Source organism: Manis javanica, chromosome 2 (assembly GCF_040802235.1).
Source record: "Manis javanica isolate MJ-LG chromosome 2, MJ_LKY, whole genome shotgun sequence".
Taxonomy (NCBI): Eukaryota; Metazoa; Chordata; class Mammalia; order Pholidota; family Manidae; genus Manis; species Manis javanica.
Genome location: NC_133157.1, coordinates 118693855 through 118713111, shown reverse-complemented (window position 1 = coordinate 118713111; position 19257 = coordinate 118693855). Strand labels below are relative to the sequence as shown.

General features: G+C 38.5%; 1 protein-coding gene across 11 annotated transcripts in view; it reads right to left on the bottom strand.

Annotated features, from left to right (window-relative positions):
* Positions 1-19257, bottom strand: part of LOC118970050 (myosin-IIIa-like) — a 220068-nt gene that overhangs the window by 42814 nt on the left and 157997 nt on the right. For 10 of the 11 annotated variants that reach the window (XR_012128036.1, XR_012128035.1, XR_012128034.1 and 7 more), the window contains 6 exons: positions 14687-14840; positions 13064-13152; positions 11145-11274; positions 7051-7130; positions 6557-6634; positions 4120-4325 (listed from right to left, as the gene is read on the bottom strand). Coding sequence is in view for 8 of the 11 variants with exons in the window: in XM_073229232.1 (XP_073085333.1) it covers positions 4120-4325; positions 6557-6634; positions 7051-7130; positions 11145-11274; positions 13064-13152; positions 14687-14840 (737 nt within the window). In the remaining 3 variants the exon portion in view is untranslated. The remainder of the gene's footprint in view (positions 1-4119; positions 4326-6556; positions 6635-7050; positions 7131-11144; positions 11275-13063; positions 13153-14686; positions 14841-19257) is intronic. The other variant, XM_073229234.1, reaches the window with a different exon arrangement.

Sequence of the window (19257 nt, the reverse complement as noted above, 5' to 3'; positions counted from 1 at the left end):
AATAATATATTCCAGCTCTACTAAGTTTCATCCATTAAATCTGCAGATGAACCAGTTTATGTTGGGCTCTTTGGAGAATCCTGGTCTAGAATGAAGTGAAGATGGTAGCTTTTGCTGTCTGTGCACATAACCTCAGGGAGTGCCCATCAGCCTCCCCCATCTGTCAGGCCTGCCCACTCCAGGACTAGACCCTAGACCTGCTTGTGACACACTGTCACCTGAATAGCTACCCTGCGTTCTCAGCCTACCAGCCACTTCCTGGCTGCCTCACTTCCTTCTAGGTCCAGCCAGTATCTCATGGTCCATCACGTGAGCACCCGTGTCGCGAGCTCCCTCAGCTCTCTCACTCTGGTCCTTTTGAAGCACATGCTCTGCAAATGTGCAGACCTGGACCATCGAATCATCTGTTTCTCTGCTCTCATGTCTGGCTTTGGTGCACAGCCAGAGAAACTAACCATTTGTTCACAGCATGCTCCCCTATGAACACGCAGCTCGCTGATTCAGCTGGGCCCACGAGAATGCTGAGTGGTGTCCACGGCCACTCTCCTCATGCAGCCTTCTCAACAGTATTCCGTCTCCTGCCCACAAGCCCAGCATCTGTGTTTTTTCTGAAGCTTGGGATGCGGCGACTACTCTTTCTGTCTGGGGTGTCCTCCAGGCCTCCGTCCTTTCTCTCCTCCTCCCTCTCGTCTCCCCAACATGCTCCATCCTCAGGCCTGCTGCTTACAGGCCAGGGTTCTACAATGTTCCATTTCTTTCTAAGCTCTCTCCATCAGTGTTCTGACTACCCTAGTGGATGATGCCTAAATCTACATCCTCAGCCCTGTTTGCATAAACTCGAAACATGTTACCTCTGACTGCCTCCCCTACATCCTCACTTGTTTATCCCACAGACACTCCAAACTCAGTGAAATTCATCAATGTTTCTTTCCTCTGCTAGTTATCTCTGTGAATGCTATCATCACTTTTTAAAAGGCCCTGAAGCTAGAAATCTGTGTGTCATTCTAGATTCTTCCCTATTGTTCATTCAGTGAATCCAACAAGCCTAAAAATCTCTCTGGAATCCATTTTTTTTCTCTGTTCTCACTGACATCACCTTAAACCTGCTCCTTGTGACGTCTGTACTTACTTCCCACCTGGTTATGTCATCCTCAATCTCCCCTCCCTGCTGCCTAGCCAACTTGCACAGCTCTGTCTGAATTATCTTAATAAAATGAAAACCTGATTGTGTCTTTTCCTGATTGGAAGGGCTCCAAGAACATCCCAAGTTCTAAGCTGTGAAGGCAAAACCGAGTACTTTCAAAGGCTGGGCAGATACCGTAAGTATGTGAGCTGGGAAGCAGTGGCAATGTGGGAAAAGGAAAGCTCACACCTGCCGAAAAGCACTTACAAGTCATTTAACGTCATTTAAAATTAGCTGCCACATAGGAGGACTAGCACCAAAGCTCCCTCCTTGACTAGCATGACAGCTGCCCTGCTTGTCTTTCCTGCCTAACCTTTTGCTATTTTCTGCTGACAACTTGAGCTCTAGTCATAAAGATCACTTAAAATTATGCCCAAGGGCCCTGCTTGCTCTTGCTTCCATGCCTTTAGTAGGTGGCAGAATTGGGATTCAAGCCTGGGTTTTCTGACTTTGAAGCATGTGTTATCACCTACTCCACGATACTACTGCCTTCAGTAAGTTCTGGTTGAACAGAGCTCTGGCAGCCAGATCATTGTGTATAGATGCCTACTGGGAAAACAGAGCTAACTTCAGGGGCTTCTGAGTATAGGGGTTCATCTGAAATAACCAGCAAAGCAAGTGTCTTATGCAAAGTAAGTTCATGGTATCTTCTGTGAAGATGATTTCTTTGTCACAAAACAGAAAAGTTTGTCTACAACAGAATGGTCAGAGTCTGATGAATTCTGTATCAAACAAGAAGGGTCAGGCAAAGGCTAAGGCAGACCAGAGGAGGGTGGTTTGGTCTTATGTACATCTCCACAGGGCCTTTGCAAATTGTTCTGCCTTCCTAGAGTCTATACCAACTTAGATGACAGCTTTCAAACTATTGACAGAGAAAAGGTTTAGGCTTTTACTTGCAGAACTTCCTGTATTCAGAACAGTTATTCACGTGTTCTCTATATACTTAGTTTTTCCCCCTCCTCATTTATCATGGAGTAATTCGTTATTCTGCAATGGCACAGGATTTGGAAATACACAAGAATTTATTTTCACTTCTGACCTCCTAAATAAGCAACTTTCAACTACAATAGCCCTAGAATATAGGTTTAGTTCTCATTTTGTGAAACCATAGATAATTTGGAAATGATAAGTTTAACCTGGCATTCAAGGCTCTCTCTTCATGATTTTAACCTTATCAGTTTTTCTCACCTTCTTCCATTTTATCTTCTGTTGATTCACTAATGCCCACTTTGTCAATCCAGAAAAATCTGAGTCCCTCTAGTTTTTGGCACACCAAGCTGTACACTGAGAAATCCCCTTCCTGTTTTTTTTCACAAACTATATCCACCATCGGATCCCAATCTGAAACTTCTTGCTTGATATTCTCTCTGATCAGCCCTCCTGGAGATAATCTTTTTCTTCCCCGAACTCCTACACATTGTCTACCATTCCCTTTACCCTTGTGATTTATTACCTCATTACTGCTTATTAACTTTCCACATCTATGGCTCTAATAATCTTAACTGGATTGTTAATTCTTTTTCTTTCTTTTTTTGTTTTGTTTTTTTAAATTGTCTTGAACCTCAAGAATTAATGTTATCTGCAATATTTTACTTTGCAGAATAACACTTGTCAATCCAAAAAAAAAAAACACAAAATAATCTACTGTACTCTAAAACTTGATGTTGTTTGTCTTAAACTACTATAGAGGATTTGAAAATGTGAAAGTCCCCATATTTATGTAATTTTGCTCTCTGTCATAAAAATGTGGGTTGGGTTTTCTTCATTTCAAGTTACTCCAAATGAATACCTTTCTTTTCTTTCCTAGGTCTCTAAAGAAAAAAATTGAAAAACTACCATGAATTGCTGAAAATATGACAATTTTCAAAAAAGAATTAGAATTCTCATTTCATTTCATAAGGGTCTTGTTTACCCCAACTAAAAGAATGCCTGACTTAAGATAATGTTTTGTTTTTTTCCTGGGGGAGGGTGTTAGAAATCACAGTTTGTTGTGCAATCACAAGACCGAATATTGTTCTTGACCCTAGTTTATACACTCTAAAACAGGCCAGAGGGTGTTATATAGAGAGTGCTTCAAATGTTAGGTTTCACTTGAAAATTGTAATGGACTTCACCTCTGAAAATGGAAATTTAAGTTTAAAGGCTGATAGAAATAACAGAATTGATAAATATCAGAAATATGGACATTGAAAATAGTAAATATGTAAAATATTGAACCTCTTAATCACCACAAATGTATTACTTAATAAAATATATTTAATATATAGCACACTCCATTGTACATTAATCCCAACTACTAAGAAGGACTCCTTATACCTAATTGGTTCCTTATGTCTTCCAGATCACCTTTAGTGATAACATCTCATTTGATGCTTATAACAATTCTATCAGATGGTCATGGTAGATTTATCAGATAAGAAACTGAGGTTGCATATAGGCCAGTGTGTCTCGACCTGGCCACTGCTGACATCTGTGGCTGGATAATTGTTTGTTGGGGGATTTGTCCTGTGCTTCATGTAGCAGGACCTCTGGCCTTGACTAGATGCCAGCAGCCACCCTACCAGCTGATACAACCCGTAGTGTCTCCAGACCTTAAAAAATGTCCTTTGGAGCACAATCTCCCCTCGCTGTCTAGGGACCATGGACACAGAGCTAGTGGCGCAGGGAGGACCAGGACCAACCCTCCAACTCCTAGCACAGCAGCTCAGACGTGTTAATCACACTGCCTGTGATATGTACCACTTAGGATCGCCTGGAACATGGCCACAGAAACTTCCAGCCCTCACTGTCTCCTTCAATACATGAGCATGTGCATGAATAAAATGCCTCCCTATTAGAACACTGAAGTAATTCTATTTCATATTTTGTTTTCTACAATTCTTCTGAAGAATTTTTATATAAATTGTACTTGGAAACTTAAAAAGAAATTCACATACCGCTTGATAAAGTTAGCAAAAAGTATCCGGTGTGAGTATCCCAACCTTCGAATTCTTGCCGTCCCCAGAATCCCCGTGTAGCGAAGCTGCTGCACAACTTTGTCTTTGTCGTATTTTCTCGCCTGACGTTCATTATTTGGTTTGATGCAACGGACAAAATGAGGTTGGCCCACCACCATTTTAGATAACAAATCCATTAGTGAATACTATAAATGCAACAAAAATAAATTTCCCAGTGTAGCATACAAAAGCCTACAAGCTTGCAGGTCTTTCTATTTTGAGAAAAAAACCCTGAAAACTGAATGTTATACAGGCTCACACTAATTCACTGTAAATGGAGAGAAATCTATATTAATGATTATTTTATTTATAGTAAATTTTAAAAACACAGATTTGCTCATTAAATTATAGAGACAATAACTAGGAACTTAGTTACTGACGGGTAGTTTGTAAATTCTTAAGGGAACTTTAACAGATAAAATTACTTTTGCTATAGTTTGTAAATAATAATATTCTCTCAGGGAAACTTGCTGTTTTACAATATTTAAACACACAATCTGGTTTCCTGCTTATACTACTAATTTCCTTGTCCATCTCTTTCTTTAATGTGATTAACCTAGTTTAAAATAAGGACCAAGAAATTAATTCAGTTTAATATATAGGACATATTAGTTATAAAAATAAGCAAATCCATTTAAGTACTGTAAATCTGCTCTAGTTTGATAATTTACTTATTTATTTTGGAATTTAAAAAACCAATTCTGCAGCAATACCTTACAAAGACAGCAGCCAATTGCTGGACAACTAAGTATATATCATCTTAGGGTAATTATGGCTCAACTGCAAGTGGAATTCAGCAAACAAGTATGTCAAACACCAGGATGACTTGGCAAGGTAATGACTGCAGGAACACAGACAGCTGTTGACGTCTGGATCTCTTTCAGTGTTGGAAATACAAAAGCCTATGGTTACAAAGCCAGTGCAGACCAAACACTGGAACTGGACAACTGATAAAGCATTGGATTTGCATCGCTTCCTCCTGGGCATGAGACTCAGATGTGATCCTCTTCAGACAGCTGGGTCTGCCTCTTGGGAGCCCCTCTCATTACACTGATCTGAGTCATCATTCCTTTGGACATGCAAACATTTGTCAGGCACTGGAGATGCAAAGGTGATAAATAGATGTCTGTTGGCCTTCTGAGCGAGAGCTTACTGCAATTTAGGCATTGCTTTTTCTTAGGGACCAAGGCAGAGTGTAACACTACGTTTATTCTTCTCTGCAGAATGAAAAATAACTTTCGAAATACATTACATACTATATAGAATTATCTTCGATCACTTTTCACTTCAGCCTGAGGAATAAAATGATTTTATGAACTAATGGTTTAAACATACAGTGTTTGATGTCAACAACAGTATGATAATCATCTTGGCTAACTCACTAATAAAAAGAAAATAATCTGGCTGTAAATGTTCACAGTAATTCAGCTGTGCTGTGGTCCTAATGTGAAGAAAATGTGCCAGCAGCAAACTCAAGATATTAAGCATATGAAATTAAGCATATAAATGTACCTGGTGCTATGTAAAGGTGAATAAGCACACACTGTCTGCTATGAGCTTAGGACTTGAAAAATATTAATAAAACTACCCAGCTTTTAAAAAAATTATTTCATGATTCTTTTAGGGGACTGGATTTATTCACTGACACTACTGTAAATTTAACCCAATTTCCTCCCCTTCCCCCATTTTAACTGATAATATTAATAATTTCCAAGTTTTAGGTGGTATTTTCTTCATTTTCATTGGCTGGTTAATATGATTTTATCAGAAGAGATAAATGCCCCAGACCAAGGGTGGGTTTATCTGGAGGAATCCAGGCAAGAGAGAGCAATGAGCTTCTTTCCTTTCCTTTTTCCCATATTGTCCAAGGAAGAAGGGTCACCTTGCACCTAAGCTAAGGAGCCAGTGACTTGCTTCCTGGGCATGTTACTGTGCTTCCCTGGTGTCCTTTCTCTGTGGCCTGCTTTTTGTTTGAGGTTTTCAGCTCATCTATGTGCAGGGAGATATTCCTGTTTGCCCATCCTGAGGTCACTGAGGAGCAAGAAGGAGAATTGAGAGCTATTAAAGTACTGGGTTAAAAATACTTTTAGATTTTATTCTCATGGAAATGCATTTGGATCTATGAACAAATTTTAATCAAGGTGTAGACCTCCACTCAGACTGACCAGGAATATAATACCTTCACAGATACAAAAGTAAAGCAATCATAGGTTTTAGTGCACTCAACTATACCCTGTACCTAATAAATAGTCAATGGAAATCCATAAACATTTTTTTGCTAACAGCACTCTGTTATTTGTTACTAGCTGTGATCTATATCTCCCATTTAGAATAAAAAACACCCCTAAGCACAACACATCATAATTTGGTATCTTACTCGAAAATATGATGCAACCGTTTGTGTTTTCATGTTGGTTGTTTCTCTGGCATGACGTGTGGCTTCTCCAATTTCACCCTAAGACCAGAAAAAGCAGTGATGATTTGGTACCTGGTACTATAGGGCGCAAGGGGAATTTTTCTCCAGGTAATCATAGTCTATGCATTCAAATACATAAAGTAGCAAGATATGATTGGTATTTTTACTTTAAGGTAACTGTTTTGTCCGTCTAATTGGAATTTTAATTGGTCTTGGGTAGAATGAGAGTATCTCTGGTCTTAGCTAATATATTTTTAGTTGGACTTAGTGTAATATGGAAACTAGCTATAAAAGAAGAGTCAGATATATTAGATATACATGATTATTTTAGTGAATAGCAGTATGTGAACATAACAAATATGTGTTTAAGCATAAAAGATCAAAGGGAAAAATCTACAGAAAATTGTAAAGGTTCAAATCTTAAACACTCTGCTATGAAAAATACATTTTCTTACCTTTGTCAGGTTGACTGATTTTTCTGAAGTCCTCATCTGATAATTTACTTTATTTTGAGTTTTAGAATGTGGCAGATTACCTATGGGAATGTAGGTAAAATTAATATACCTTTTAGAATACTTAATGGCTAGAAGATGTTCCTCATTTACTTAAATATTAAAATATACACTGTTAATCCCACAATATTCATACTCACTTGATTAACTGTTAAGAAAATTAGGGATAAAATAATATTACAAATTTTAAATTCAGAAAAAACTCCAGCTTGCAGAATAGAAAAAGTAGCGGTAAGTGTTGAATTTCCTTTTAGATGTTTCAGGATATGCTGTGATTGTGAAAAAGGGAGCAATTTGCTTTTTTTCCTGAGATTTTCTTTAATGCAAAGGTAAGTGTTACAATGGGCGTTAAAAATCATTAAGATTAATTCAAGTGAAGTGGTTATAAGCAAATCAAGTATGGTTGAGAGCAATGGACATTTTCAAGCTAACATTCAGAAATATGTTGTGCTTGGTGCTAGGGCTACATTAGTGTACATAACCCAAGGCCATAACAAAATGACAGTGTAGGGAAAAAATTATGGCCATGGAAGCCAGGAAGACATGGGCTTGAAAACCAGTGCTAGTATTTAAATTGCATTGCCCATGGATCGTTTATTTACTTAGTCTCTGGGTTGCAGTTTGAATCTATACAATGGTGACAATGATGCCTGCCTCACAGAATTTTGGTGATATGCAACAGTATGTCTGGCACATGGTAGGCCCTGAAAATGTGAGTTCAACTTTATTCCTCTCCCATCCCCCACTGAGCACAACAAACCAACTGACCCACAATCCAGGGATTTATCATCCTAAAGGTAATGTTCAAACTAGCTCCAGAATTCATTATCACTTCAGAAAGGTTTCTTGTCACCACTCATTCTTTTAGGGGATAGGTAGAGGCTATGTGTTTTCGTCAAATCCTTCACATTCTTTGTGGTTGCAAAAGACTGGCTCTGAGGCAATGGTGCAGGAATGAACCCTGCCTGGGATGTGGCTGGCAGTGCCTCTGCCCTGCTCTCTTCCGCCTTCCCTCATTGCTCAGGAGATGGATGTGTGCGATGCTTTCATGCTGGCTGTACACTGTAGTGTTCACTCTTCAAAGGTGACACTTATTGAATATACCAGATGATCTTCAGAGGGGCAGCTTCAGGAACTGTACTTATTCTCCCTTTTTTTAGGATTACCAGGGAAAGTTTTAGAAAAAAATTACCACAGACTTGGAGCATTCTTGGAAGCATGATGACTATACAAAGTGCTATTAATGAATTAATTAGGCTAGACCCATTACTTAACAGTACCACTACTTAATATTAGCCAAGCACTAAAATTTTAAGTTCGTGTGAAAATGGAACTAGAATAAATTTAGTAAAGGAGTAATAATTTCATTTTAACAAATATTATACACAAGACATCAAATTATTTAACAGCAAAATAAGTGCAAGTCTTGCAAGTTCATTTGGATATCAGCAGGGACTGAAAGCAGCATAGATCTTAATTTCAGAAAATATATCCATTTATAGTTGACATGATGAAGAAACTTGTAATAAACCATACCAGAGATGTTTGTCCATTGCAAGGAATTGCAGTACATTTTCCCCTAATAATGGCTGAAATATATTTCATATTTGAACTCACACATGCGAAGGACCATGGTTATTTTAGAATCCTGGAGGCAGAATAATACGGAATTAAAGAACCTGAACTTTCAAGCTGACTTCTTAAGACTTCCCAGTAAGGTAACTTTGGGAAAGTTTCTCTGCATTTCCAAGACTCTATGTCTCATCTGCAAAAGTAGTCCCTCCTCAGAGGGTTGTTATCAGGGGGAAAGGAAAGTACTCAACACAATGCCTAGCATGTTGCAATTTATAACAAATTTATCTATTGCTATCATTATTATGTTTTCATGTCTAGGTGAAAATAAAACAAAAATGCCTCTGATAGCTTTAAGGATCTGAATTACTGAAACATTTTGGACCGTTAAGTTCTTATTTTCTTTCCAGCCAACTAGCACTGTTGTGCTGATAGCCGGAAGATGCAACACAGTATTGAGATTCTGGTTGCATATGTTTTATATGGTGTGGATTAAGTGAAGGCTCCTATGGCCAGGATTCTCACCTGGCCCTACTTGGCTAGCTCACTAAACACATGTGGGCAATACGTTGTTATTGACTCTACATAAAGAGCTCTGCCCAGTGCTCTGGGCAACATGGTGGCATGGCTGCAAGGCTTCAGGAGAGCAGAGACAAGACTGGAGTGGTGGCAGCACCAAGGACAGAGACTGAGATGGCTGCAGGTGCAGAGAGGCCCAGAGACAGAGACCTGCTTGCTGCATGCAGACTCACTCTGAGTGGATGGGATTCTAGTAATTGACCTGCCACCATGGGAATAAAGCTGGGTATAAACCCTTTCACCCCAAGAACATTCCCTTATCACTCTTTGGTCTCATTGAATACACAGTGAACCTGCCCGGGGCTGAAACCCATTGGCAAGACACATGCATACCTGATAAATACTCAGCAAACTAAGAATAGAAAGTAACTTTCTCCCCCTGATAAAGGACATCTGTGAAAAACCTACAGCTAATATACTTAATGGAGAAAAACTGAATGCTCTCCCTTCAAGATCAGGAATAAGGTTCCAGGAAGAAAGTTCACTCTGAACGTTCATATTCAATATTGCATTGGTGAGTCTCGCTGGCACAACTAGGCAAGGCGAAGGAATAAAAGTAAACAGAATGGAAAAGAAAGGGCAAACTATTCACAGATGACATGATTATCTATGTAGAAAATCCTACAGAACTAACAAAAAAAGCCACTCTAATAGATAAGCTTAGCAAATTGCAGTGCAAATGACCTATACACAAAAATCAATTGGATTTCTATATACTAGGAACAAACAGAATTTGGATTAAAAATTTTCATTTATAATAGCTAAAAATGTGATATACTTGGAAATAACTTGACGAGATGTGCGAGAATATTCACTGAAAACTATAAAACATGGCTGAGAGAAATTAAGGGTTAAAAGACTCAACATTGTGAAGATATCAATTCTTTCAAAATTAAGTTTCACTGTATTTTTGGTAGAAATTGAGCAGCCCATTTTTACATTTATAAAGCAAAGAAATCATAATTGCCTGGAAAATTCTCAAAGAGGAGGACAATGTTGGGTAACTTATACTACCTGATTTCAACATTTTTTATACAGCTATAGTAACCAAGAAGTGTAGAATTGGCATAAAGATAAATATCAGTCACACACAATAGAGAGCCTAGAAATAGATCTATACACATGTAGTCAATTCATTTTTCACATGGGCACCCAAGCACTTCAATGGAGGAAAGAACAGTCTTTTCAACAAATGGTGCTAGAACAATTGGATAGGGATAGGGAGGCGGGGAAGGAAGGATTACAAAGAGCACAAAGAAACATCACGTGATGTGATAAATATGTTCACTGTTGATTGTGGTGACAGTTTTCTAGCTTATACATGTGAAAAACTCATCAAATTTTAGTGTCTTAATATTTGCTTACTGTATATTAGTTATACCTCAAAAAAATTATGCAAAAAGAAATACAGAGAACAATTTTAAACTCCAATAAAGAAAAACAACCCAAACTACATTTTTTTCTATTTAAAGGCAAGTACAAGGATGTATGGGTGGGCCGGACAAAGTCACACAAGTTTTTAATCAATGAGGTGGAGCTCACTAACCGTTAAAGAACCTCAAGGAACCATTCAAAAGTTGCCCACTCTGAAACAGCAGGCAGCTCTGAACTCTCTGGAGGTGAGTGTATTCCTCTGAGCAGCTAGGACACCATGATATTGTCTGGTGACTGCTCCACATACTTTTTTTTAATGAAAACCTAGCTTCTTTATATTCATTTTTATATTTTCTCCAGAGGATTTTGGCAGAGGATACTAATAAATGCATATTTCATAAGCTGCAAAAAAAAACAATGTGAAAAACTGAAGCTTATACTACAAAAACACAGGCAGAAACCACTTGATGTAGCCTGAGGAACCTTAGTTTAAGGAAATTGCCTTACCTTACCTGTTTTTGTCAGAGGGTGGCTGACTAGTTGCCGAATTACACTGTTTTCTGATGACCTCAAAAGTAGCACAATGTCAGTTGGAAGAGTGTCTCTATTTTTAGCTAGGAACCCATTTGCATTATAGAGGACCTATTGGAAAAGTATGCTGCCATCATTATTATAATCAATGTTATCATCACATCGTCATCATCATCGAGAGGTATCTGAGAGCTTACTCTGTGGGGAGCAACAGATACACAGATCTATAAGGGTAGTTAGTCCCTTACAACTTGGTTGGAAAAGCAAACCTCTCCAGGTTTCCAGTGTATCTTGTCAGAAAAATTTGTCTTACAGATTTTCTCTGGGTTGAAATGATAGTAGAGGCTTGATTCCTGCTAAAAATGATGTTGGAAGTTGGTGTGCCTCCTTTTTCTATCTGGAGGGCTGTGGGGGGCACAAAGGCAGCACACCAGGCCACCACGCCATTCACATTTCTGTGACACATGGTTCACTGGCAGGGAATTGGCCACTACAGATTTTTCTCGGTAGTAGTGTGGTCTACTCTGTGGGTATTTACTCTTTAGGCACGTTTAAATTTAAGATTTTCTAAAGATCAGTGTAATGAAAAGATTTCTGTAGGATGATCCAATACAGTTGTGTGAACTGAACTGTATCCCTCCAAAATTAATAGGTTGAATCTCTAACCCAAAATGTGACTATGTTTGGAGATAGGATCTTTAAGGAAATAATTAAGGTTCAATGCAGTCATAACTCTGGGGTCTTAAACCCAGAGGATGGTGTCCTTAAAAGAAGAGGAGGATACACTAGAGACCTGTTTATCCCCACCCCTCATGTACACAAAGAGGCCATAGGGGGATGCTTTGAGAAGGCAGCCCTCTGCAAACCGGGAAAAGAGCTCTCACTACACACCAACCCTGCTGGCCCCTTGATCTTGGACCTTTAGTCTCTTTGTTGTTTAAGCCACCCAGCCTGTGGAATTTTGTTATGGCAGTCCAAGCCAACTGACACAGTTGTTAAAAACAGCTGGACTCAATGATCTGAGGCAATTCTTAGCAGATGTTTTAAACGAGGCTTATCTGGAAAATTATATGCTAAAAATCATGACAGAGGCTATAACTATAACATTTAAGGTACTTTCTTAGGGATGAAAGTCTGTGGAATATTGAAGTCTGTGGAGTACAGAAATTCTAGTAAAGTAGACTGCTTAGGGCTCTGTGTTCTTTTCCTTTGTTTATGTAATTCCCATTCTATGCATTTTTCTTGATTTCTTAGACCTCCAATACTTCAAACAGCATTGAAAAGGAATGTCCTGTTCTTTTCTGCAGAAGGGCAAGAAAGTGTCCTTAAGTGTAGGACAACATATCTGAGGTTGCTCTGGGGTGGGGGCGTGTGTCTACTGATGCACAGACATTTCTTCCTCTAACTGCTTAACTGTCCACCTCTCTGGGTTAGCTCAGTGCTCTGATGATACCTCCAGCCTGGCACCTTCTCTTGTTGGGAGGGAGGAGAGACAAAGGCTGTAGTGGAGAGAGAAGCACCTGAAGTTTGGAAAAGGCCGTTTATGTAAACAGTCCCGGCTACCATTAAAAGAAAGAAAAAATTGGTACCCATTGCCACCCAGTCTCACGTGAAGCCAGATCTTAGGTTCAGAAAGATGGTGTCTCTGAGGCTGTGTCTTTCTTTTCTTTCTTGTTTTCCCTTAGTTTCTCCATACATATTACTCTAAAAAAACTATAACCTGTTTGCTGAACTAAGAAAAGGCTCTAGTTGGAGAACAGAGTTAGGGCCAGATAGGGTCGGAAACATGTGATTCTCTTATTATAGCTACCCATAAATATTTTGGAGCCTAATTTCATGTCTGCCCCTATTGTTGAAAAGACCAAAGAGAAACTCAGTCATAATTCTTCAAAATTCTTACCTTTCCTGCATAATGGTGAATTCCAAAACTAAGTTCCAGTCTTTTGGGCCTCCAGAAGTACTGTGATTTCAGGTTACCTTCAAATTTTTCTATAGAAAAATATTGAAACCCAATATCAAGTATGTAGGAGATTCTCAAAAAATGTTGATTGGCAGAACCATCTCTTTCACCATAAAACGGATGATGTATGGTGAAAAAAGAAACCTTACATAATGAACCTATGCATATTTGGAATACAATTATAAGAGGTAAGGCGAAACTCAAGATCATAATTTTGCCATTCCATTATGATTTAGAACAGCAGTTCTCAAACTTAGCAAGCATAAGAATTTTCTGGAAGGCAATTTAAGCATATTTCAGGGTCTCCTCCACCCAGAGTTTCTGACTTAGTAGGTCTAGACTGGGATCCAAGAAGTCACATTTCTAGCAGTTTCTCAAGTGATGCTGATGCTGCTGGTCTGGGGACCACATTCTGAGACCCACTGGTACACAGGAAGGAAACTGTGACATTGACCAATCAGAGTGGTTTGTGAGACACAGTTTGAGGTGAAGCCATTAGCCTAGAGACTTGGTGTTTAGGCTCTCTTTTCTATTATAGGAGCTATACGCTATTATTGATTACCTAGGAAACACAAAGCGATCATAAAGGCAGTTACATTTCTGCAACAACTTTACTGCCTTCAGAGAGTTTTTACTCCATGTCCAAGAAGGAAAATTTAGTAGCAAAAATAAAGTGACTGCTATAAGATGATTTCCCCCACGACCTTGGGGTCATCTTCTTTTAATTAGTATTGTCCAATTAGAGGAATGACTAAGCCAGTCAATGAATTTGAAAGAAACAACATTACAGACTTTATGGTAAGAAACAGACTCTGTGTATTACCAAAAGTAAATGAGAGAAAATGTGAATCTAAATTTTCTGCAAGTATTCATTATACATAATCAGTATCTCCTACCATCAGGGAATATGATGTTTCTACATTAAAAAATGATTTTTCAGCTACTTGAAAAATCTGGGTTTTCTTAAGGAGTAGGATCTTTTTTATTTTAACCATTTTAGATGATACTATTTTAAATACAGTATATACATCTGTGCCTTCTCAAACAGAAAAAAATGGATGTTTAATCTTTCTTTGATAACTCAGAAGTATTACTGTGAATATTTATTAATGTACTATAACTAGGGATTATTAAGGTATTTGAGGCTATTTAGAGAAATGACTAGAACATCACAGATGAACTTATTTACTTCCCATTAGCTATCTCTTCAAATTCTAGAGCTGTCCTTTTGCCTTGCCCTCCAGTTTTTAACTTTGGACTGGATAATTTCCAACATCATTCTAACATAGGCTCTTAGGGTTGGGTTCTAACATAATATCCAATATCCAAATATGCAAGCCCAATATCCAAACTTGTTTAATTCATCCTAAATGTTTCATCTTATTATGAACATTCATTGGTCCAAATATTAGATCCAAAGCCCCTTCTTTAAAGTTAGATATGGAGGTTTTGTGACAGGTATTTTTTTCCCAGATATTTAAAAAAAAACATTTTTGACCATTAATAATTACATATATGACTGTATCAGAAACATATGCAGACAACATTGGACTTAAAACTCACCTACAAGAGTCTGATCGGTGGCCTTAGGAAATCTACTTTCTTCATCGAGTAGGGATAGTAAACCCATTGGCTTCTGCAGAAACATATCTAGGAGGGGCCGGTTATCTTCAAATTCAATGACTCTAGCATCAACATCTTCATTTATGTATTCATTCTATAACAGCACATGATACATGCAGAAATTTTACTTAAAATTTTGTGAATAATTTGTGGCTTGACAGTAATTATCTAAAATTCTACTTTATACATATTATAAGAAATTGTTCCCTATGATCTTGCCCTTAAACTAAGGATATCATTTTATTTCTCTTTTCCCAAAACTGCTAGCTCATTAAAATTAGCCCAGATTATACTAAGGGTAGTACAAAAAAGTTTCTAGTCTCTATACTAGAATTACAGACATCTTGAGATTTCAAAATGCAAGAGAATATGTTGTGAATTAGCAATAATGAAATTTCCAGAATTTATATAATACTCATTTGGTATAATGTAAGGTTACCCCTCCCCCAATTTAAGTCCTTTACCTAGTTTCAGAAATGGATCTCTCAAGAACATTTACATAACTTCTCAGTAACCCTGCACTTTCTCATCTACTAAATGGAGGTAACAATCTCCTTTTAACAAAGTCAAAATACTTGGTATAATAATAATCATTTGCTTTTGAGTATAAGATGCATACGATTTAAAAAGTGAATAATTAATGTAAGACTGTGGTGCCAGCACAACATAGGTACTGATGATCCATTTTACAAAGGGGACACTAAATTGTGCTGCAGTTTTGTTTCAATGACTTTGCCTTCCTACTGCATCCCCGCCCCAGCACTGCAGTCTGTAAAGAAGAGGGCATACATGACCTCTGAACTATGACTTATGGTGATGCTTATGTAGGGTACTGGCCCGATATCAGTGATAAGGCCCAGTTACTGGGGGAAGTATGTCAAATACCCACTAAGTCAGAATGTCTTGCACCATTCACAAATAAAAATTACAGTCTATGTCTATTATTACTTTAATATATTCTTTAATTCATTAATTTTCATTAAACATTTTATAATAAGGCACTGTGATGGGTGATAAAAATGTCTGAAACAAACTCCTTGTCCTCAGTGGATTTAAAGTAGAACTTGAGTGATAAGTTTAGTAAATAAATATTCAAAATGCCAGGTAACATAGACAGATAAACACTATGTACAATGTACTTTAAGGCGTTCACAGACAGAGGCCTTACTCCTGGCAACTTCACAGAGGAATTTAGCCAATGGCAGGTAGGGCACTGGATAAGCCAAAACTTAATCATTGCTTCTGGAGCCTTATGAAATTGAAATTTCATTTCAAGGATATCACCAGGAAAAATAAATGTATATTTTTTAATAAAACAGGATCTAATATATAAAAATGAGACAGAAGCATTGATTTCAAAGGTAGATCACCTGAAAGACATTTAGTTTATCCAGTGGGAAACAACGTTTGAAGCTTCAGAGCTTTTTCACTTGAAGGTAACCTTGGTAGAAGTTCGCAGCCCTAGAATTACTTGGCTTTTGGACACGTTATGATGGCAGCATATTAGAGCTTAAATGACAGCTGCAAAGTGCAAAAGGGCTTTTGTATGTTTTCTATAGAAAGCACGAGGTTACGGTCTAAATCAATGCATTGTCATTTTTATTTGTCTCTGTCAAAATCCACTGAATGCTTTCGTGGCAAGTCAAATGTAACAGAAATGAGTAACTTGGGAAAGAATGGGTTCCCCTTTAAGATAGTTGTTAGCACTAGGGATTCCAGGCAAACCAATGGAGGGAAAAATGCTATTATTCAGGATTTATAAACCACTTTCAGTGAAATGATCATGCGTAAAACGAAATATTATGTATTTTTATAGCAGTTATGCTCTCAAAATGCTTCACTGTTTTTTAAGCAGATGTGGAGAAACAAAGCTCACATAACTCTTCTGATTCCTCTGCTCTGCCCTATACATTTAAAAATACATTTAAATGCAGATGAGTAGAGTTAACTGTAGTGTCTTGCTAGTGGGTTTCAGTCCCAGGCAAGTGCACTCTTGATTCACTGGGACCAAAAAATGACAATGGAACATTCTTGAGGTTGGATATAAAGGGTTTTTTATAACTTTACTACCATGGTAGCAGGTCAAGTGCCAGAATCTCATCTGCCTTAGAGCAAGTCTGCATGCAGCAAGCAGGTCTCCTCTGCCTCAGAGCTTCCCTGCCCTGCCAGTCTTCTCAGTTTCTGTTCTTGGCACTGCCACCACCCCAGCCTCCGACTCCTGCAGCCCTGCAGCCACGCAGCCCCAGAGCACTGGGCAGAGCTCTTTATATAGAGTCAGTAATAACGTATCGCCCACACATGTGTAGTGAGCAAGCCAACCAGGGCCAGGAGAATCCTGGCCACAGGAACTTTCATTTTTTGTACGTGTAGTAAAGCTGAACTCTTTGGCAGTTCCAGTGGTCTGAGTTCCATTTTGAAAAGGGGTAGATGAATAATCATGGTACATATATATCATTTTAAGATGTTAGGAAACCTCATGCCTGAGTCAAGTTCTCCTTTTTCTTCATTGACTCGAGTGTGGGTTCTCAAGGGCACAGTGGCAAGAAAGCTGATGGGTGGCACCTCTCCACAGCAAGGGCTTAGACAAGCTTAAATATTTAGGGCCAAAGTTCACCCCAGGAGAGATTTGAGATTACTAAATTGAGTCCTAAGACTCACACAGCAGAGTGAAAAGGGGCTACCACAGGCTGAGAGAGGTTGCAAGCTTTCACCTGGCTTGAAAGGCAGGTGAAAATATAAGTGCTGATCTCTCAGCACAGATTTAACACCAGAACGGCTCAACTCATCAGTCAGTTCTCACCCCCTCAGAGACACCTTCCCCCATCTCCCAGACAGGATTTCCAGCAGTTTTACTTGTTTATTATCCTCTGTTTCTCAGGAGAATTGAAACTCCATGAGGACAGGAACTTCTATTCACCTCTGTATTACCCCCTCTGAATGTCGGAAGACTTGATAATGTTAAATAAATGATTGCATGGTATGGAATGAATTGTGTCCTCTCAAAATTCATTGTTGAAGCCCTATTCTCCAATGTGACTGCATCTGGAGAGAGGCCCTTTAAAGGTAAATCAGGCCACAAGGGCAAAGCCCTAATCCCATAGGATTTAGAAGAAGAAGAAGAGACACTGGTGAGGATCCTGCCTGGAGAAAAGGCCACACGAGGACACAGCAAGAAGGCTGCATCTGCAAGTCCAGGAAACAGGCCTCAGGGGAAACCAAGCCCGTCCATACTTTGACCTTATACTTCCAGCTTCCAGAACTGGGAGAAAATAAAATTGTTTTTTAAGCCACCCAGTCTGTGATATTTTATGGTAGCCCTAACAACCTTTCTGGGTTCCTTTTGTAAAAGTCATTTGGAAAGTAGTTTCCCAGACAGATGGTGACTAGGGTGAAAATAGTAAGTCATGTAGATGTGTGTTTATAATCCTTAATATCTGATTATAAATGCAATACATGCTCACATAAATTTTAAATACAGAAAAATGGTTAAGACCTTATAATTCATTTACAAATTTATCTCCCATAGATAATGCCTTAACATTTAGTGGACTCTTTACAGTCTTTTTCTATGCCTAATATTTTTAATGACAAAAATCATCCTATTTATTTAATTTTATTTCCTTTGACAAAAGAAAAATAACATTATAATGTAAGCATATACCCATGTAAATAATATATTTTCATAAACATTATTTTAATGGTTACATGAGATTATATCCTATAGTTTTCTATTCCTTTCTCTTATCTTGGGATATTTTGGATTACTCTTTTATCTATTTTAAATAGTGCTCTGATGCATATCTTTGTGCACCAAGCTTTTCTGTGTTTTGGTGATTTTATCTTTAGGACAGATTAGCTGATCAACTCACATAAATATTTTACAGACTACTGCTGTGCATCTTTAGATTTAAAAAAGAATCTTACAGCAATGTGCTCCCTAATCAGCACTCCTACCTTGCTGCATCCTCACTAGCAATTAATATTCTCATCAAGCATTTTTTTCCCTGGTATTCTTGATAGGTGAAATGATAGCCTACTATACATGCATTTCTTTGACTTCTTCTTAAACTAAGACGAGAGAGATTCAAGATGGTGGTGTGAGAGGTGAGATGGAGAATTCCTCCCAGAATCACAAATAGTATGAAAATATAGTTATTTGCTACAACTAACCCTAAAACAGCAACAAGAAAGAAGGCTGAACCAGACTGCATGCAGACCTCATGAACACCGCACACCTCATGAACACAGGGTAATGTATGAAAGTCTTTATCAAGCGGGACCCAAGCCCTTCCCCAACCCCAGCTCACCGGGGTGAGGAAGAGAAACAGAATGGGGTAGGGGGTGGAAGCCTAGAACTGCTGAACACCAATACCTGGAGGTCTTCTTTGGGAGCAGAAACCTACACTGTGTGGTGCTCTGGACGTTGGGGAGCTCAGACAGGTGGAGTGCTTCAGAGACAGACTGTGGCCATTTGTGGAGGAGGGGATCCACACCCGGTTACACTGGGACAA